Source organism: Aquarana catesbeiana, linkage group LG01 (genome assembly GCF_042186555.1).
Source record: "Aquarana catesbeiana isolate 2022-GZ linkage group LG01, ASM4218655v1, whole genome shotgun sequence".
Lineage (NCBI taxonomy): Eukaryota > Metazoa > Chordata > Amphibia > Anura > Ranidae > Aquarana > Aquarana catesbeiana.
In genome coordinates this window covers 77,940,763-77,963,216 of record NC_133324.1, presented here as the reverse complement: position 1 = coordinate 77,963,216, position 22,454 = coordinate 77,940,763, and the positions used below count along the sequence as shown (strand labels likewise).

The following is a 22,454-nucleotide window of genomic DNA, read 5'->3' as shown; positions in this document are numbered from 1 at the left end:
GTTGTTTCATACATATGCCCTGCATGGTTTTTGTTTTTTTTTCTTTGCTTTAGGCATGCTATTGGGTACCCATTTACACCTGCTTGTGGACGATCCCATACTTTTTCCAAAGCCTGCACATTGATGTAAATGGGCCCTTAAAGGGCTGCTGTTGTAAATCCTGATAACTGCATGTGGTTCCTGCATGTGGTAATTGAATTCGGGATTTTTATTTTTGTTTTCCTGTGCCTTTTTTAATTGTCTGCAATTAAAGTAATTGTAAACGATCACCTCGTAAAACAACCCTTTTGGTTTAAAATAGAAATGAAAGACAAAACCTTTGTGCATAAATAAGTAATAAAAAAAATATATAAATAGTGTGTTCTCCTGCTTAGTGTGGTCAGTTTTTAATAGGAAAACAGAGGGACTAACAGGGACACCAGGGATTTCACACAGAGGAAGCAATACAAAGAACAGGATACTTTCTCATACGAGTACATAATACAAGTACATATCAGGAATATGAAGTGTTGGGTTACATATTCTATAAAAGCTGGTTTTGATTTATTTATTTTATTTTTTTGATACAGCAGACTGTAACTAAATAGATATTTGTAGATATAGCATTGGTTGCCCCAACCCCTTGAATGGTCAGTTTTGAACTGCTTCATCTTCATATAAAAGCAAGGGACAATACAAATAGACTTGAAATTTGAATTGGGAATTGGTATTGAGAATGTTGTAATTTAAGTGTTCAAGTCCAGCTGGTAAAGTACATTCTATTTTGTGACTGTTGTTCCTTAACACCATTGGTAGACCAACTATCAGCAGCAGAGATGGCCTTTTTTTGAAATGTTATATTTAAAGTAATTGTAAAGCTTTTAATGTCTTTTTTTTGATGAAAATAAATACTACTACTTGTATAATACCTACTTGTGCTGGTCAGTGGTGATGCACAGAGCAGCCCTGATCCTCCTCCTCTTCTTGGGTCCCCTGCTGGTGCTCCTGGCTCCTCCCCAGTGAGTGTCCCCATTGGAAGCAGCTTCCTAATGGGGGGCACTTGTGTGTGCTAGCTCCTGAGCTGGGCTATTTGCGCCTATTCAGACAGTCTGGCCCTGATCTCTGGTCACAAGTTTTGACAGTCAATGGTTCCCACTGTTCTCAGCCAAGCCTGGAAGAGCCGGGAAAGGGGAGAAGAGCTGCTGCAGATGTGCACAGCACCGGATGGAGGTTGGGGGTCAGGTGAAAATTTGGGGTGCTGCTTTTGAAAGGAAAATATATAAATTATTATTATTATTATTATTTTTTTTTTTTTTATATTTGCAGCTTTATACTTGCCTAGCTGAACGCAGCATCGGTCTGACGTGGGCTCCAACACTGAGAACCGAGCGATCAATCACTCGGTTCTCAGGGCTCCTTGAGCAGAGAGCTGGTGACTGTCAGTCATTGGCTCTCTACTCTGCGCCAACCCCCCCCCCCCCCCCCCGCTCACTGGAGTGCTGGGCTGTGGATGGGGCGTGAGAGGCTGAGGCATGTGGGCGGATCCTGACTATATAATCGTGATCTTGCCTGAGTCTGGACCGGTGTCCTATCGAAAATAGTCCCCCATCGGATAGTCTTTGCCCTGTAGTGCGCAGGCGCTGAGGAGACTCCGAAAATCTCTGAACATCAACAGCTGATCGTGAGGTCTACATGGCGCATGCGCACTTAACACATTCTGTCACACGCTCCCGATGCTCGTACAACTTTGTAAGGGGCGGTGTGCCTACAGAATGCACACAGCTGGGGCAATTCCGCGCTGATACTGTGGCAAGTTGTTTGTGTTAGGTGGGTAAATAGGTCCAGCAAACCCGCCCATAAACATTGCTAAACCCACCCTTCAGTTCAGTAAACACGCCCCGCAAACATCCGCCCATTTCACAAATCTACCCCCTCTGAGCATTGGGAGCGTGCGGCAGCGTGTGACAGAATGTAATATTAATTGCGCAGGCGCAGTGTAAACCTCATGATCAGCTGTTCTTCGGAGACTTTCGGCATCTCCTTTGTCCTCCGCGCTGCGCCTGCGCAGTACTGGGCGGACACTATCTGATGGGGGGGACACTTCTCATCAGAACACCGGCTCTGTGACGACAGTGGACTTCAGCCCCGCTGTCTGCTAAAAACTGGTCACAGGAGCACAGAAGGAATGGCAGGAGAAGTACTTGGTTTTACATATTATTGCTGTTTTGCTAGGTCAGTGCTTTTGCTTGTCTAACCTTTTTTTTGTGTTCAGTTTAAATACAATGTTTTTGATTGCATGTTTAGTGAGAGCAGCAAGCTGTTTTGCTAGTTTGTCATTTTGCTTTCACACTGAGCATTTGGTTTCTTGATTGAAACGGAGAGCTGTGTGACCTTCTTGTGCTCTGATAAGGGAAAGCTGCTCCTTCAGATTTCTCCAGCTCCTCATCAGCCCCTGCAGACAGTAATAAGACAGTAGATTAAAATAAGCAGCTTGTAGCCTAAAGCATCACGTTTCTCTTCAGTAAAAGTCTGTGCCTTTCTTTACAGCTTTTACACGGGAATCGTAACTACTTGCACCTGCATGTGTGAGTTATGACCAGGAATTGAAGTTGTTTGATTGGCCAGCTAAGAGAAGAACCCATGATTCCTATATGCCCTGTAGTTTCATTCACCTATGGTAAGTATCATTTAGTCATTGAGTTGTAATCTATATGTTTGTGTTCTGAGAGAGCTTCTATCCTCTTACTTTGCTCTTCCATGAATGCTGATCAGCTGTACTGCATAATCTACTAATACCTTTGGCTGGTCACCTAGAGGTTATGTTGTGCAGTTTGCTTGGTCATTGCCTGTCTGCTTATATCTTCTCACTCTTGAAATTTTTTTTTTTTTTTTATTAAAAATTGTAAAAAGGTTAAGCCATTAGAAAGATTGTAAGTGGTAGAAATTAGCATTTGTATGTGTGTTTTTTTTTTTTTTTTTTTTTTTTTTTTTTTTTTTTTTCTTGTGGTGCCATTGCTGATCTGACAGGTGCATGCTTAACATATTATTTTTTATTTTTTGGGGACCATAAAGGGTCACTACGGTTGCAAGAAAAAAACAAATCAGCACAACACTGGCATGAATTAAAACTGAACTCTAGTCAATATTTTGGGGCAGCAATCACATTTACCTCTAATGAACTGCATCCCATGTCCGACCGGCTGCTGTTTACTGTACAAATCCTCTGTTCGGTAAACCTATATATTATACAGAGTGGTGATCTTCTGGTGCTGCGGGGATGAGAGGCTGAGACGGTAAGGAATCATGTCTTTAAAGTGAAAGTCTCCCAGGTGGGTTATGCCATAATGTACTAGTATGCACAGCATATAAGTACATTATGGCAGATTTGCCTGTCATATGGTGTCCTCTAGCGCACCGCAGTGACGGGGGCACGTTGGCTCGATCTTTGCCAGTCTTCCTTCCAGGTCCCCGTGCCTTTGGCCACTTGATAGGCCAGGCAACGATGACGCCACTCCTACGCATGCACACAGGAGTCGTATCCCTGCGGCATGGATCGGGACCATAAATGCTGCGCTGCTCGGTGAACATGACAGCTTATGGGCAGAATGATGGGTTTATGGCAGAAGAGACCAATAGGGACTCTTCTGTCGTTAATACCCTGCATGTCAGCCATTTGTTGACAAACCAGCTTTACTTCCACTTTAACCCTGCCTTTCCTCTCCCCTCATTTATTCACGTAAAGACTTCTGTGTTTCTCTCAGGATACAAGGTATTCTGTAAAATAGAGCAGGGGAAGATGAACAACGGGATCTTCCATTGCCTGTTCACAGAATGTCTTGTATTTAGTAAAAAAAGGATACATTTTTGTGAATGGACAAGGAGAAGAAAGGGAAGGCAAAGACATGATCGTTCACTGTCACCGCTCTTCACCCCTGCTGCACTGCTCTAGTAGTATCCCGGATCACTGAAGGAAAGATTTGTACAGGAAACATCAGCCAGCTGGGCATAGGATTCTATTCATGAGAGGTAAATTATTTGACTGGCGCTGCATGCCCCCAGAAAATTGCCAGAGATTGGCTTTTAAAATGACTGTGTTGCTGAATTAAATTAAACATGTAAAAGTTTTTGTAATTGTCTGTACTAACTGCTTTTTTGTAGAATCTTAATTTTGTTGCACAAAGTAACCAAGAAATTTACTCCTGACACCTCTGGCTGTGTTTGATGCCTTCATTCCGCCACGGTATGGCTCATTCGAAGCTACTGTGTTCTGTAGAGAAGTGGGGGGCCAACTGGAAAAACCAAGGAGTGCACAGGGGGATGGAGGCATCAAACATAGCAGAAAGTGATCCGAAGATGTTCAGGCTGCTTTGCTGTGCAGGAGAACAAAGATTACCTATAGGCGCCTCAGACAGGTAAGTATAAAGTCTTCTCTTACTGCTTTTTGGATTTCTTTTGTGTTTTAGCAGCAAGGTTACTTTTTTTTTTTTAAAGTGTATTTCCTCCTATGTAGTCAATTGGGATAACGCTTTATATTTGTTACATGTTCCCATTCGCATAACATACAATACAAATATTTTAATAATTGGGGTTTGAGTAAGTGGTGTTGCGCTGATCCTTAGTGTAGAAACAGGTGAACATAGAATAATAAATAATAATAATCAATGCGCTAGATAGGAAAATGGTGAAATGGCGTAAGCGTGGGGGATAATTCGTATTAAAAAATGTTCATTTAAATATTCAATATCTTCAATAGTGCATAAAGAATAACGTAAGTATACTCAAAATAAAATATCACTTCAATAACCTAAAAATAAAAACCACATAATTACAATATAATAACGTGATACTATCAGAGCACCAGTGACTAGCTCTGAATTTAAAATAGAATAAAGTGCATAATAAACGTACATGTATACTTGGACCAGTGAAATCATCCCCTGATGAAGTCACGTGGTGTGACGTCACGCGTAGGGACGAGACAGGCTGCAAACACAGACAGAGGCACATGAGCTCGCTGCTCGTTGGATTGTTATTATTGCTTCTCAATCTTTATGTGAGTACCTGTATTTTTATAATAAAGAGTGTTACGTTTTAAATTGGATTACACTATCGGGCTTTTCTTCTGTCGATTACCCCCTATGAATACAACCCCCCCACATTACACCTGAGGGAACTTCAACCCAAGATCCAGGATAGAGAGGGACGCGCTGGAATCCATAGGCGGACGCCCTTAACAATCTTTTTGTTACCTGCTTTTGCCCCATTACCTGAAGGTAAGGGGCTATTACCCACCAAAGTGTCTAGCACACGAAGAAAAAAACTAGATGTGATTCACCCCAGCACTCTAACTGCAACGTGTGCATGCCAGGACGTTGCTGTCACAATCATACACAAGGATTGTTCTTGAACATTTATGAATGCATTTTTTAGCACTTTAATTGCAACGTGTGCATGTTAGCACGTTGTTGTCACATTACATTTAAATTGTGTTTTTTTTTTTTTTGCAAAACAGGACTTTTTCTCATTTCAAATACTTTTCACCTTTATTCATTATTTGATGTCAATATGCACAATATGCACTTTATATAGAAATAGCCAGTCACTTTTCTTTCATATTCTGAGTTGCACATAGCACCTTTTGTCCGCACTTTACATTTCACTGGTCCAAGTATACATGTACGTTTATTATGCACTTTATTCTATTTTAAATTCAGAGCTAGTCACTGGTGCTCTGATAGTATCACGTTATTATATTGTAATTATGTGGTTTTTATTTTTAGGTTATTGAAGTGATATTTTATTTTGAGTATACTTACGTTATTCTTTATGCACTATTGAAGATATTGAATATTTAAATGAACATTTTTTAATACGAATTATCCCCCACGCTTACGCCATTTCACCATTTTCCTATCTAGCGCATTGATTATTATTATTTATTATTCTATGTTCACCTGTTTCTACACTAAGGATCAGCGCAACACCACTTACTCATATACATTTTTCTAAAAGGTTAGGTGTTCACCCTATCGGTGCTTGCGGCTTTTCCACCCACAGCCTCTTCCATAATAGATAGCGCGGGAATAATTTTCCTTATTCAATAATTGGGGTTTAACATGTTCTTTCCTGAAAACTCCAGAACTAAAAAAAAAAAAAAAAAAAAAAAATCTTACTTTGCTTTCATTTATCTGTAGGGCTGAAACAACTAATTGATCGACAACTAATCAATTCTGAAATGGATTATGAAAATAGTAAATCGATTAATCGGCCAGTAACATAATGGGGTTAAGACGAAAATGATCCCTTTATAGTACAAAGAGCAAACCGCTACTGTAGATATTACTTTCACAGTTCTACAGTAAAAAAATGAACCCCATATATTTTGCAGAAACGCACTACAGTTTGTTTACATGGTTTCTTATGGGATGCGTTCACATCTATGCTTTTTTCAGCCGCTGCATATTAGGAAAGGGTCGGACTTTTTTTTTTTTAATGCAAAACTGCTTTTTTTGGTTCCATATACTTCAATGGAGAAGCTGCAGAAAAGCATGTAATGCGATTTTGCAGCAATTTGTGTTTTTTTTTAATCTGCTCAACAACAAATTGGCCAAAAAAAAACAGCAAAACTGCAAATCACAGCAAAATCACATGCGCAAAAATCAAAACGCACAGCAAAAAGCACTGCAGAAACAGATCAAAAGCAAACGGCATAGGTGTGTACCGAGCCTTATGTTGGCCACACGGGTCAATTTTCAGACTATTTTGAATATTCATACAAAAAATCTTTGTACATTCGCTGAACGAAAGAATGTTTGAAATTTTCACTTGTTTTTTAAATGTAATTTCTGAACGAAAACCACATACACTGTCAGAAAAACTTCTTGGTCATGGGAATTTTTACATTTCCAAATTTTCCTGTCACTGTGGTTGAAAATTAACTTCGTTTTGACCCCACTAACGATTCGAAAATTGAATGAACGTTCTTAAAATGACTTTTTTTTTTTTTTTTTGAAGGAAGACATTGTTTTTTAAATAAAAAAATTTGATCTGAGTCTGATATTTACAAAATTCACCCTTTTAATAGTATATACAGTATATCTCTCCTCCTAATAGTATATACAGTATATCTCTTCTGTCTGTTATTCTCAGAGTGCATTAGAGATTTTGCTCCCTAACCATATAGTTGGTTATTTCTTTACCACTCCATAGAGATATTTAAGAATAAATTGCATTTTTTTTAAACTTTACATATTAACTAAATTATACACCACACTTATTTTAAGGTTATCAACCAAATAATCAAAATAATTGGACAACTAATCGATTATGAAAATAATCGTTAGTTGCAGCCCTATTTATCTGCAGTGCTTATAAGGTGCTGTGGAGGTAAGGATAACCTTATTTTTACCCTGCCTGTACTGTGCTGGCCGATCTAGATTTGAACACGGGTTGAAGATCTAGAACACGTGTCAAACACTAGGCCCACCAAGCCATTTCATGTGACCCTCGCACCTCTCCTGCAGCTGCAGAACCCACTTGGTCTCAGCAGTCAGCAGCAGAAGTCAGAACTCCTCCACCAGATCCTGCACTTCTCCATGCTGCTGCAGAACCCCCTTGTTGCCGCCTTCCCTGTTCCCAGCATTCAGCTGACCCCATCCCTCCTCTGGTCCTTCTCAAACTCTGCACTTTCTGCTTCCCATTTCTGCCCCCCAGCTTCTTCCCAGCAGCAGCACTGTGATGTAAGGGATGGGGGGAGGGGGACTCTTGACTTCTAATAGTGGGTTGCATCTTGACATCTGATGTAAGGAGGAGTGGGTTGCTCTGGACATCTAGTCTTAAACCCCTTTCACACTGAGGCACTCAAACTGGCCATAAAACTTTGTGCGCTGTTGCGGCGTTAGCAGTGCACTTTTTTTTTTTTTTTTTTTAAGGTCACGTGTTTCAGAACCGTTTTGCAGTGCTTTTGCAGCACTTTTTTCACCAGCACACTGCCCCATTGTGAAAGGATCCATTGATATTAATTGGAAGCCGTTTTCATGCACTTTTACGCTAAAAAAAAGCCTCAGTGTGTGAAAGGGGTCTTACAGATACATCTAGCCCTTTTGAGGGCAACCACAATTCTGATGCGGCCCACAATGAAATTGAGTTTGACACGCTTGATCTAGAAGCTGAGCTTTTGCATTGTATGTTATGGAGGGGAAAGCCCAGCATGTCGCTCTGTTGGTGGGAATTGAATTGCTGTGAAATTATAGTAGTTTGCAGTCTGTTCCAAACAAACCCCTAAATGGTAAGATATGGTTTAATTTATTTTGGGTTTGCTATGTGAATGGGAACATGTCACAAACTTAGTGGGTTTTCTAAATTGACTGCAAAAGTGGAAATACTTTTTCATCCAGTCTGCTTGGTACATTGAGGACATGCTTGTGTGTGCCAACTATAGAGGCGTAATTCATACCAACACCCCCATTTAAAACAATTAAGTCCCAGAAAACGAGCCTATTTAAAAGGAAAGTGCTGTATACAAACATTTTATAAATACTTTCTCAGGAATGGACTTCAGAAGAGTTTACAGTGCTTTACGTATTGTTCCTAGCCTTGCTTAAGGCTTCATTCATATATACAGTAACTAAATGCTGTTTTTTTTTTATTGTACAGAACAGAGCTTGTTTTCATACATCATAGTTAGCCTGCATATAACCATGGGTTATTATCAATACAGGCTTTGTCCTTTGTGTGTTCCTTTTTTCCCTTTTTGGATAGGGTGGTGATTAGAACACCTGTCAGGTTTTTATTGCTGTGTCCCTATTAGGCCCCTTTTCACACTGCCGCAACTTAGGTCACGTGATTTTGCTGCGATTTTGACTCAATTTCACAGAATGCCTGTGTAAACTTGAGGACTATGGACCTCAACTCGCATGAAAGTCAGACAAAAGTAGTACAGGGAGTCAGGGACTACTTTGAAGTCACACATATATATGAATTGTTATTATTGGAAATCATGGGTAACTACTTGTCATGCGACTTTGCAGTGCCAAGTCGCACAAGTGTGAAAGGGCCTTAGGGATATTCGCCCTCTCTATTTGTCCTGGTGACTGTAATCCCCAAAAGTGAATAAAAAAAATCTTAAATTTTGTGTGGTCACTCACTTGCTGTTTTGGATGAGTGAAGGGAAATGAAGGGGGATCTCCCCAGAAGGACACAGATGGCAGAAAATTTCTGACAGTGGTTATAACCCTTCCTTTATACTGAATGGAGAAAAAAAATTCCCTCTGTAATACTTTAAGCGCAGAAGAAATTGATCAAGGAAGTGTTTTTTTGTTTTTGAGGTTTTTTTTTTTTTTCAAAATGTACACGTGTGTGTGTGTGTGTGTGTGTGTGTGTGTGTGTGTGTGTGTGTGTGTGTGTTTTGTATTTTGTGTTTTTTTTTTTTTTTTTTTTTTTTTTTTTACATGTACTCAAAGTATTGGATCTGTTTCTGCATTTACATACATTTATGAATGTCCTATAAACACACAAAAGCATATCGTATGTCATTGGTTGTGTGAATAAGGCCCAGCACCACCGCATTCACAATTGTCTGTTGTAATGTAGTGCGTTAAGTCCAGTTCGTGTTTTTGATGCACATTCATGAAAAAGCACATCGTAGAGTTTGATGGTAACACAACTAAAATGCATCACATAAATGTAAACCAGCCCCACAGAAAAAAAAAAAACTCATTTAAGATAAACATGGCTACATAGTGCTGTATTAGGTTTTAATTCAGTTATGTGTAAAAAATCCCTCCAGCCCAAAATTACTTTGGTTACAAAGACTTAAAGGATAAGTTCACCTATGTTACACCTGTATCTAAGGTATAACACATACCAGCCCCCACCTCTCCTGTGACAGCAGCTGCTGTTGCATTTAAACATAATGCAATAGTTTGACACCCTGCCCGCATGGCCACGTCATTCGTTCACAGGTTAACTACAAGTCCCGTTTTCCCATTGGGGCAGATGGGGCTCAATGGACTACAAGTGCTTCGATTGTTGACTCTTCCTCCAGCTTCCTAACTGAAAGCCAGAACTTCAGTATGAACAGAAGGCTGGAAGACATGTCTGCGGGAGCCTGACAAAATGCACATTTTATTTTTTTTTCTGGAAAAAAAATAAGGGCATTTTTCCTTAAAGTGAACTTAGCCTTTAATCACTTCTTGTCTGGACTAAGTTAAAGCGGAGTTCCACCCAAAAGTGGAACCTCCACTCAACTGATTCCCCCCCCCCCCTCCTGTGCCACAATTGGCACCTTTCAGGGGGGAGGGGGGTGCAGATACCTGTCTACTACAGGTATTTGCACCCACTTCCTGGAATAGACTCCCGCGGGAGTCGCGCATATATATATATATATATATATATATATATATATATATATATATATATATATATATATATATATATATATATATATATATATATATATATATATATGTATGTGTATATCTATGTAAATCTGTAAAGCATTGCATTGTGATCAGGAGATCACTGGTGCAATCTCTGGCTCATGCAGACTGTCGGTGAGTCTGTCTGCTCGTATGGGCAGTCAGTTACTAAATAACAGGAAGCATCAATAAACTATCTTGAGCACTCCTCAGCGCCCTGGAAGTTCATTGAGAAACTACTTGAGACAAGTGATTGTAGTTCTCCTATTCAGAGAACTCTGTGAGCGCGCTCCTGATTCTGGCTTTTGTGTCTATAGACGCAGAATGCCAGACTTGGCCTGCATCATTGGATTTGATTGACGGCAGCGGGAGCCAATGGCCGTGCTGCTATCACTCTATCCAATCAAGAGCCTAGACAACGGGCAGAGGTAGAGCGTGTCTCTGCTGTGGGAGCGAACGGACTCAGGTGAGTAAAACGGGGATCTGGGGGGTTGGTCAGTGTCAGAAGTTTTTTCACCTTAATGCGTAGGATGCATTAAGCTGAAAAAACACAAGGGTTTACAACCCCTTTGAGACCCCTTTGACATTGGAGGCGTCTTTGGAGCGGTGACCGCTCCTCCACTGCCCCTGCTCATTGAAATGAATGGGAATCGCTGCTGAAGCGCCTATTATCCCTTGGCCGCTAGCAGGGGTTAAAAGTGCGGCACTTTACAACTTACGCGGCCGCACTAGTATTGTGAAAGGGGTCTTTATGCTTTATGAGGAGTTTAAAAGTCTCCATTTGCCAGTTTTATACTCTTCCTACAGTTAACTCATCTTCTGCTGCAGCTCCTTTTTTCTTCTGGTATTAAATGTTAGTGAGCATTGTAAGTTGGGACACCTTTTAGGTGCCTATCTTCTGCTGTGCTCCCTTTAACTATATACCAAAGATAGTGCTGCTATTCGAGCATAATAAACTCCAGTGACAATTCATCAGTCCAGTATATTTGGAATATAGGGTTACAGGAAAAGTTCACCTTTTTGTAACATGTTACAGCCATATTTAGGGTGTAAGATGTTACAAATGCATCAGACCCCGTCGTCTGATTGATGGAGGAGAGCAGGCTGAGTTCCCAGCATAATTAGAGAATTGAGCATGCTGTGCTTTCATTCTTAGTGTGGTCAGTTTTTGATAGGAAAGCAGAGGGACTGGCAGGAACACCAGGGATTTCACACAAAGGAAGCGATACAAAGAGAACAAAAGACTTGAATACAAGTACAGCAGGCACATATCAGGAATATGAAATGTTGGATTGACATATTCTTTAATTTAAAAAAAAAAAAAAAAATCAAATCTAGTGTTCACAGCCGCCTCAAATTCTCAGATTCTTTTTTTTTTCTTATTGCTGTGATCAGACTGTTAGAGGAGTGTATACATTCGTTCTCCATGGTCCCACTATAGGTAGGAATGTAGCCACCGTCTTTTGCTCGCTCCTGAGATGGACTATGGGATTTGCCGGGTTCGTAGAGTATTGCACATGACCACAACTAAGGCTGACCATACATTATGCTATTTTTTTTTTTTTTAATGTTTACAGCTGGAAAATCTCCCCTTAAAACCCACTTGTTCTGGGGTTTTTTTCCAGCCAGAAAATGCTCCTGCCAAAAATCGCTAACAGCCTGTGTGCATGGACACCCAGGATAACATGCTGGGGAGTTCATTGACTGCAGAAAAAAAACATCTGAAGCCAAGACAGCAGCTGACTATTTTCTCTGCAGTCAAACTCCCCAGCATGTTCTATATGTGTCCATGCACACAGGCTGTTATCAGCGTTTTCTAGCTAGAAAAAAAAATCCAGAACTAGTGGGTTAGAGGGGAGTTTTTCAGCTGTAAAAATGCTCTAAATCTGAAAAAAAAAAAAAAAGCTGAAAAAAGCTTAAGGCCAAAAAAAACGACTATTCGGCACTTATCACCATTTTAGAGCCATAAGCTTTTGTGAGAGTATAAATTTTGTTAAAAAAAAAAGAAGCAAAAACGCTACTGCAAAAACACTGAAACTCATTCTACAGCTTTCTACAGTGAACGCTACTGGTGTCTTTATAACGTCCAGTGTGCACGAGGCCTAACCTCCATCTACACAGTGCAGGGGCCTGCCTGGTTGCATAAAATTAAAAGTGTTTAGGTATTATAATATATTATTTAAGGTACTTACCGTATTTATCGGCGTATAACACGCACCCCAATTTAGGAGGGAATTTTAAGGAAAAAAAAACTTTTAGGAGGGAAGTTGAAGGGAAAAAAACTTACATTTAAATGCCCATCAGTGCAGCCTTGCCCCAGTGCAGCCTTGCCCCCGTGCAGCCTTCGATCCCCTGTCTTCAAAATCGCCGACCGCGATTTGAAAATGGCGCCGCCGGCGCCGAAATACACAGAGCCGGTCCTCCGCTCTTTCCGGCGGCTCTCGTTCACTTTCGGCTCCACTCGTAGTCCAGAGCGGAGCTATCCGAACCTAGCCGAGTAGGTTCGGATAGCTCCGCTTGGGACTACGAGTGGAGCCGATAGTGAACGAGAGCCGCCGGAAAGAGCCGAGGACCGGCTCTGTGTATTTCGGCGCCTGCAGCGCCATTTTCAAATCGCGGTCGGCGATTTTGAAGTTGTGCAGCTCGGAATCGGCGTATAACACGCACCTGCGACTTTCCCCTGATTTTAAGGGGAAAAAAGTGCGTGTTATACGCCGATAAATACGGTATATAGCGCCATCAGTTTAGGCAGCACTTTACATATACATTGTACATTCACATCGGTCCCTACCCTCAAGGAGCTTACAATCTAAGATCCCTAACTCACATTCACATACTAGGGCCAATTTAGACAGAAGCCAAACCTATCAGCATGTCTTTGGAGTGTGGGAGGAAACCGGAGTACCCAGAGGAAACCCATGCAGGCACAGGGAGAACATGCAAACTCCAGGCAGGTAGTATCGTGGTTGGGATTCGAACCAGCGACCCTTTTTACTGCTAGGCGAGAGTGCTATCCACTACACCACTGTGCCGCACTATGACCTCCTATTATATGGTTTCGGTAAATCTAAAGGAAAATTGTACAAGAAAATTGTATAATGTATGGTCAGCCTTAGTTGTGTTTATGTGCAATATATGAACCCGGCAAATCCCATAGTCCATCTCAGAAGTGAGCAAGAGAGGGTGACTTCATTCCTACCTATAGTGGGACCACAGAGAATGGATGTATACACTCCTCTAACAGTCTGATCACAGCAATAAGAAAGAAGGAAAAAAAAATCTGAAAATTTTGGAGGAGGCTGCAAACACTAGATTTTATTTATTTATTAAAGAATGTCAATCCAACATTTCATATTCCTGATATATGTGCTTGCTGTACTTGTATGAAAGTCTTTTGTTCTCTTTGTATTAATAGAAGTCAGAAATGTAATGAATATAGACAAGACAAGAAACAAAGATATGCATATAGCCAACGTTGATTCCGTTCCAGCCCAAGGAGGGAAAGGGGAATATAAATAGTCATACATTAAAGTGGTTGTTTAGCCACTCTAACATCTTTATACTATCCACACTGTCTCCTAATGCCGTGTGCCCCTGTGTCCATTTATTTTTTAAAAATGCAGTATATACCTAATTTCAGAGCGCCCCCCCGGCGCTCACGTGACCGACTGGTTCTCTCCTTTTTCTGTCCGACAGCTAGAGTGAACGGGGCCCAGATTCCCCTCCCGACATCAGTCAGGAGAAGGAGAGAGCCAGCGGGTCACATGAGCGCCGGGAGACGCTCTGAAATGAGGTGTATATACTGCAATTCTTAAATAAATGACACACACAGGCACAGAGCATTAGGAGACAGCGTGGATAGTATACAAATGTAGATGTTCTTCCTGCTGCAGGAGAGTGGGGGGAGGGGCGCAGGGGGCGGCCACTGTCATTAGCTGGCAAGTGGGGGGGGGCAGGGAGATGCAGGAGAGACAGCAAATAACAGAGGCACGTAAACTGACCACGGTGTCAGGGCTCAGTGAATTGTGGTCAGTTTACAGAGGGAAGGGTAGAAACTGGCAGGATCGTTCAGGTGATAAACGGGGGCCATATTACACAGCACAAGCACTGTGCTGTAAAACATGCTTTAACCACTAAGCCACCGCCCACCGTCATATGACGGCGGGACGAGGCTCCTATTGTTCTGGGCGGACGTCACATGACGTGATCGCCCTCCCGAGCCACTAGGGGGCGCGCGCGCGCCAGCTGCGTCGCACGGGACCCGGCGCCCGCGATGTCCGCCGGGCACCCGCGATTGCCGGGTAACAGAGCAGGACCGTGGATCTGCGCATGTAAACACAGATCCACGTCCTATCAGAGAGGAGAGGAGACTGATGGCGTGTCCCTTGTACATAGGGACACCGATCGGTCACCTCCCCCAGTCAGTCCCCTCCCCCCACAGTTAGAATCACCTCCCTAGGTCATACATTAACCCCTCGATCGCCCCCTAGTGGTTAACCCCTTCCCTGCCAGTCACATTTACACAGTAATCAATGCAATTTTATAGCATTGATCGCTGTATAAATGTGAATGGTCCCAAAAATGTGTCAAAAGTGTCCGATATGTCCGCCGCAATATCGCAGTCACAATAAAAATCGCAGATCGCCATTACTAGTAAAAAATAAATGAATAAATAAAAATGCTATAAATCTATCACCTATTTTGTAGACCCTATAACTTTTGCGCAAACCAATCAATATATGCTTATCGCGATATTTTTTTTTTTTTTTTTTTTACCAAAAATATGTAGAAGAATACATATCGGCCTAAACTGAGGAAAAAATTTGTTTAAAAAAAAAAAAAAGTTGGATATTTATTATAGCAAAAAGTAAAAAATATTGTGTTTTTTCAAAATTGTCCCTCTTCTTTTGTTTATAGCGCAATAAATAAAAACCGCAGAGGTGATCAAATACCACCAAAAGAAAGCTCTTTTTGTGGGGAAAAAATGATAAAAATTTCATTAGGGTGCAGTGTAACATGACCGCGCAATTGTCATTCAAAGTGCGACAGTGCTGAAAACTGAAAAATGGCTTGGGCAGGAAGGGGGTGAAAGTGCCCTGTATTGAGGTGGTTAAAGGGACAGGGTCCCTTTTTGTTACCCAAAAAAAAAAAAAAAAAACGTTCATGGATCATAAAGCCAGTTGGTGGATTTTAAGTCTCTAATTGCAAAACTGCAAGCAGAAGACTATGCTCCATATGCTCTCCTGTTTCAGTAGTGTTCTGAGTTCTTGTCAAGGACTTCAGAACACGGCCCCTATCATATTATGGCATAAAGTTGCAGAGGGCCCAGATAAAAACTGTGTGTGTGTGTGTGTGTGTGTGTGTGTGTGTGTGTGGGGGGGGGGGTTCCCCATTTTCTTTCTTTTATGGCTATTCTATTTCGGGTAGAGGCCGACCGATATGGGTTTTTCTCTGGCCGATGCCGATATTTAGAAATCGGGCCGGCCGATATATGATGCCTTTTTTTTTCTTCTTTTTTTGGCAGTTGGCATTGGTTGGCACTGGCAGGTGGCATTGGTTGGCACTGGTTGGAACTGGCAGGAACTTTCACACTGAGCCGATTTGTCAGTTTCAGTTGCACTATATGTAACTGAATGCAGAGACCAGCTGTCAGAATTCAGCGTGATGTTGGGGGTGGGCGGGGCCCTGCAGCTATCAAACACCAGCCAATGATTGGGCTGCTTAAGAAAGTGAGCGGGGCCACATACATGTAGCGGTCTGCCAGATATCATCCCATTGGCTGGTGTTTGATATCTGGGTCCCACCCACCCCCGACATCAAGCTGAATTCTGACAGCTCCTCTCTCTGCATTCAGTTGCAAATCAGTTTCACACACTGAGCACAGAGCCGCTCGGTGTGTGAAACTGTCCGTGGAGTGTGGGGAAGAGAGGTAATCGGACGATTTTTTTTTTTTTTTTTTTGCACAAAAATCGGCCGATGACAATTTCTTAAAGGCCAAATATCGGCCGATATATCGGTTGACCTCTAATTTCGGGTGAGTGTCTTAAGAATTGTTAAACTGAGGATTATAAGTATAAAGGTGGTCCTTTTCATGATATTAATCGTTGGCAAAAATTTAGGGACACGCTGCTTATGTGAATGTTGTGTTTTTTTTATGTAAAACTAAAATATAATTCAGAATTCTTCACTGCGACAGAAATAAGATATAAATATTTAGGGATAGCTGGAGTTGCATTAATCCCTTCCTGTCCCAGTGATTCCTATTCAAATGAGTCGTGATCACCAGAATGGGATCACAAAGACAGGTTAACATTGTCAGGCGTTCTGACCCTTTTTCACGCTACTAAAAATATTCTTGTGTCCCCAGCTTAAGATTTCCCATCACTTCCTGTCATCACAGGAAATGAGGGATACACTCTTCAAAACATGACACAGGCTCTATCCTTCCCCTATTCTCCAAAACCATTTTTGACCAGTGTAGAGTTTACCGGGAAAGGTCAGGATTATTCCTATAACATCAACTGCCTATACCTGTGGATGTGCTATATGGTTTTTATGCGCCCAAACCTGTGACATATTTACCTTCAATGTTTATCTGTCTGGTAGAGCTGCACAATTAATCGTTAAAAAATCGTGATCTCGATTCACCTCCCCTGACGATCTCTCCTGCTGAGTTTGACGATTCTTTCATATAAACAAGTGGAGAGATTATCTGCTCACTCAGCTGTCAAAAGAAAACATCCAGGCATTCTGCCAAGTTTAGAACTTGAAACATTGTATCTAACTTCCTTCTTAGATCAAAGGGATAAACTTCTCTGTGTAAACAAATAACCTGGGCAATCTGCCAAGCTTTAAACAATGTGTAAATGCAGGAAGTTTAACCACTTAAAGTCTAAATCTTTTTCTGACACTTCTTTCTTAAGTTAAAATCAATATTTTTTGCTAAAAAAAAATTACTTGGAACCCCCAAACATTAGAGATAAAATTATATATATATATATATATATATATATATATATATATATATATATATATATATATATATATATATATATATATATATATATATATATATATATATTCTAATATTTTATAATATGGAATAAAATGGCAATTGCTGCAATATTTTATGTCGCACTGTATTTGCCCAGCGGTCTTTCAAATGCAATTTTTTGGGAAAAAATACACTTCAATAAATAAAAAAAAAGAAACAGTAAAGTTAGCGCAATTTTTTTTTGTTTTAATGTGAAAGATGATGTTACGCCGCGAGAATCGTGAGAGAATCGTGATCTATCCTCTAAGCAAAAAAATCGTGATTCTCATTTTAGCCAGAATCGTGCAGCTCTACTGTCTGGGCATTTTTATGGTCTTGCATAAGTTTTTTTTTTTTTTTTTTTTTTTTTTTTTTTTAATTGTGCTTTTACGTTCAATTCATATTTTCATAATAGGCAACAATGTTAAAGCCTGACTCCACGTTTTAATGTCCCTTTTTTAAGTAGTTAGTTTGAGCCAACCTGGCCTGGTTGTGTTTGTTGGGCACGTGTATTAACTATGTAGCTTTGTATAGTATACAGCGCTGTGTTCTAGGATGAGGACTTCCAATCTCACACGGGAACAAAATAGTCGGGCTGAGTGATGCTCAGCTATTTAGGGGAAGCTTTGTATTCTATGAATGTACTGCTCCCTCTGGCTGAGGTGGAGAGCGTAACGTCATCCACCCGCCTTCAGCCAGTCAGAGGAAGCTATGTATTCATTCATGGAATACAAATCTTTCCCGTGGATGGCTGATCATCACTCGGCCTGATTCTATTTTGTTCTGGTTATGATGCAGGAAATTTTCGTTCCACTGCAGGAATACATCGCTGTATACATAGTCTGTACGATGTACCTTTTAGTACAGTAAATAGTTTTTACTCTAGGAGAGCTGGACAGGGCCATAGAAGGTCCTGGACCCATCAGCAGGACCGGTATCTGCTCCTTTGTCCAAGGAGGAACAGGATGAGTGCTGCCAGTGCCCTACAAAATGACCTCCAGCAGGCCACTGGTGTAATTTTCTCTGACCAAACAATCAGAAACAGACTTCATGAGGGTGGTCTGAGGCCCCGACGTCCTCTAGTGGGCCCTGTGCTCACTGCCTGGCACTGTAGAGCTTGATTGGTATTTGCCTTGCAGGTCCACCAGCGGCGCCCTGTGCTTTTCACAGATGAGCAGGTTCACCCTGAGCACGTGACCGACGTGAAAGGGTCTGGAGAAGCCGTGGAGAACGTTACGCTGCTTGTAACATTGTTCAGCATGACCGGGTTGGTGGGTGGGTTAGCAATGGTCCGGGGATTCATAGCCATGGAGGGATGCAGAGACCTCTACAGGCTAAACAATGGCACACTGACTGCCGTCGGGTATCGTGATGAAATAGTTGGACCCATTGTCAGACCCTACACTGGTGCAGTGGGTTCTTCCTGGTGCATGACAGTGCCTGGCCCCATGTGGCGAGAATATGCAGACAGTTTCTGGAGGATGAAGGAATTGATACCATTGATTGCCCCCCACACTCGCCTGACCTAAATCCTATTAGACACCTCCTGAGACATTTTGTTTCGGTCCATCCGACGCCGCCAGATTGCACCTCAGTCTGTTCAGGAGCTCAGTGATGCCCTGGTCCAGATCTGGTAGGAAATACCCCAGGACACCATCCATCGTCTCATTAGGAGCATGCCCTGATGTTGGGCATGCATACAAGCACGTGGGGGCCATACAAACTACTGAGTACCATTTTAGGGTGGCTGCAATGAAATTTCAGCAAAATGCACTAGCCTGCTGCATCATTTTTTCACTTTGATTTTCTGGGTGTATTTGAATTCAGCCCTCTGTAGGCTGATCATATTCCTTTCCATCCTTTCGTTCCTCACACATTATCCAGTCCATGTCAGTATAGATATTTAAAGCGGGGGTCCACCTATCTATCGTTTTTTTTTTTTTTTTTTTTTTTTGGAGTTCATTCACAAACTTTTCTTCTCATGATTATCTACTCACATGTTCTGTGTAATAAGTCCGCCTGTGTCCGATTTCGTTGTAAAGAATAACTTATAAAATTCACTGAAGGCGGTTTTCATCTTCATTGTGGGCATTTGAAGCCTACAAGCATATATTTCCTGGATGCAGTGAATGCTGTGCTCCCAGCATTCACCGAGATGTTGTGATGACGCTGTTGCACAATGCATGCTGGGAAGCCTGAGTCTAGCTCCCAGGGGACTGTGGGAGGTCTGGGAGAGGCTAGAAACATGCCTACTCCCATGGGGGGAAAACCAGGAAGTGCTAAGAAGATTAGAAAAAAAAAGGTAATTACGGCGATTTAAATTTTTTTTACACAGCATGTCAGCATCTAGGCAAGGAAGAGAATGCATAGACATAATGTTCAAAATTTGGGTGGAACCTCGCTTTAACATGATATTTTTCCCCATTGAGATCTGATGTGTTTTCAAAGTGTTCCTTTAATTTTTTTTGAGCAGTGTATTAAACATAGGAGTTGGGCTTTAAATGCTTTTTTAAGGCATGATTTAAATAGTTCAGTGTCATCTTTTTGGTTTCTAAAACAAACCGGTCTTCTAATAAATAGTTCCTGAAACATTGTAAAAGTTTAAAACTGAAAAAAAGTTTTCCATTAAGTCAGTCCTCACTAATTTTTTTTTTTTTTTTTTTTTCTTTCTTCTGTTAGTGCCCAGCCGGCTTGGTGAAGAGGCCAAAATGGCTACTGGCAACTACTTTGGCTTTACCCATGGCGCTGCCGCTCAGTACAGGTAAGTGCATGCATGATATGTATTGTAGCATTTGCATGCAGAAATCTTAATCTTATTTGCAAACAAGATCACTAGCACAGCATGATGATGTTGCTGAAGCAAGGGGAACATGTTTGCTAAAATAAGCATTGTCCTAGAAGAGCCTGGTCCTCAGCAATGTGACTGTGACCTTAGCTTCTATGCCAATACATTTACTTGTCAGGTTATGACCAGGCTGTGCAGACTGTGCCATTTGCACAGTTCACTTGTATTAAGTACACTTGGCAACACAAACTAAAATTGCTCTTTAAAGTATAACTAAAGGCAAAACTTTTCTTTATAGTTTTGGATAGCGAGGAGATGGGTTAGAACACCCATTTTTTGCAGTCTGCGTTCCCGTAAAGGCTCTTGCACACAGTACTCGTGTTTTGAGCATCTGCTTTTTTTTTTTTATTCAATTTCAGGTGTGTATTTTGCAAGTATTCATGCACAATACATTCCTAGGAAAGATGTGTTCATATTTATGCTCCTATGCACATATTTGTGCAAAATACTGGGAACGCAGAATTTTTTTTTTTTTTTTTTTTTTAACTCGAATGTGTACAGGCACATTGTAAACAATGGGCTGCATTTTAGATCAGTAAAAGAAAATGCTGTACTGAGCTTTTTCAAGCTGCAGTGTGCAAGAGGACTTGTGGAGATTCACTTTCTATTTGTCTTGTTTATCATTGAAAGTAAAAGAAAATCTCAGTTTTGAATTGTCTCCAGAAAAGTAATAGAAGGGAAATCTTCCAATAGGGGGAATAGTTCTGTGACCTGGGGGGGTCCCCAAGAGATTCCCCTTTATTGTCATGGATTTCCTCTCACTTCCTGTTTTGGCTGTGGAATAGGAAGTGAAGGGAAATCTCCCCAATTGGACCAAGATAGCAAAAATAAACCTTACAGGGGTTTTAATCCTTCCTTTATCCAAAATAGGGGGAAAGTTTTTTTTTTTTTTTTTTTTTTTTTTTTTCCTATAGTTCTTCTTTTAATTAAGTTTTAATATTCAAAGCAAACTCCCCCAACCATCCATGTCTCTATGCTTTATATCGCAGAGAACTCTCTTTGAAAAACATGCGCTAGAATTTCTGGTTATTTTGAGTAAGGGCAGATTCATGTAGCATTTACTTTCTGGTCTCCGTCTGCCCTTAGCTCAAGCATGCAGGCAGGAGGTTGTGCTTTAGCTGGAAAAAACCCTCTTCCCCTCCTGAAGACTTGGTTTATGACCTAATTTGCCTAGGCAAGAAACCAGGAAGGAACTGAAGAAATACGGGAAAAAAGTTTAAAGCCAGTAAATGATGTACCTTCCCATCTATCTACTAATGCTAGCAGCATAAAGATTAGAAGTCAATGTTGACTGAGAGTGAAGTTCCTTTTTTAAGGAGATAAAAAGCTGGCCCTGGCCAGCAAGTGATCACAAGACAATGGAGTACCTCCTTGAACCCTGGAAACCATTTAACAATCTTTTTCCAATTGATCGTTCACATGTATGGTGAACTTGGTTAAATGAAGCCCCACACGCTAATAGTTCGTGGGGCTTCATGTAAGGTTTAGCCTAAGCAGCATTTCCATGTCCAACCTGGTTTTAGTATCAAAGGGGTGGTACAGGGTTTGGGGTGAAGGATAAGGGCTCATTCACACTAACCTGCATGCTAAAATGTGTATGTACTAACTACTAGTGTAGATTATTTAGTGGTGGTCCAATGCATTGTGAAAATTTATTAGCTGTAGTTTTAATTTCATGTTAAATATATAAAAACCCAATAACTCTTGGAAGAGTATACCCTGGACAAAAAAAGCCTTAGTACCACATTACATAGATTTTATATTCCTATCACTAAAAAATAAATAAAACCTGGTTAATACTCCTTTCAAAAAAAAAAAAAAAAAGAAAGTCAAGATTATGGCTAAAGAAAAGTAAAGACAGTGGCTTCCATTTAATGGCTAAAGTTTATTGGAAATGGTGAGTGTAGGTAACAGGGCATAAGAGAACCTGGGTTTCCAAGAACTCTTGAGCCAAGTGGAGACCTGATGCGTTCTCGATTTCCTTATTAGATTACCACCATATTCATCATGTTACTTGTCCCTGCCTTGTTACAGAAGAGAGCAGTGTATATACAGTGGGGGGGGGGGGGCAGTATTTAATCCCCTACTGATTTTGTATGTTTTCCCACTGACAAAGAAATGATCAGTCTATAATTTTAATGGTAGGTTTATTTTAACAGTGGGAGACAGAATGACAACA

At 41.0% G+C, this 22,454-nt stretch overlaps 1 protein-coding gene and 1 non-coding gene across 5 annotated transcripts in view; both read left to right on the top strand.

The window, feature by feature from the left end:
- ZFR (zinc finger RNA binding protein) overlaps positions 1-22,454 on the top strand; it is a 92,856-nt gene that overhangs the window by 20,246 nt on the left and 50,156 nt on the right. For 3 of the 4 annotated variants that reach the window (XR_012242898.1, XM_073620718.1, XM_073620709.1), the window contains exons 2-3: positions 2,527-2,656; positions 20,110-20,191. Coding sequence is in view for 3 of the 4 variants with exons in the window: in XM_073620718.1 (XP_073476819.1) it covers positions 2,620-2,656; positions 20,110-20,191 (119 nt within the window). In the remaining variant the exon portion in view is untranslated. The remainder of the gene's footprint in view (positions 1-2,526; positions 2,657-20,109; positions 20,192-22,454) is intronic. The other variant, XM_073620728.1, reaches the window with a different exon arrangement.
- Positions 20,248-20,384, top strand: LOC141125026 (small nucleolar RNA SNORA66). Its single transcript, XR_012241329.1, has one exon. It is a non-coding gene; the product is annotated as a small nucleolar RNA SNORA66 (small nucleolar RNA).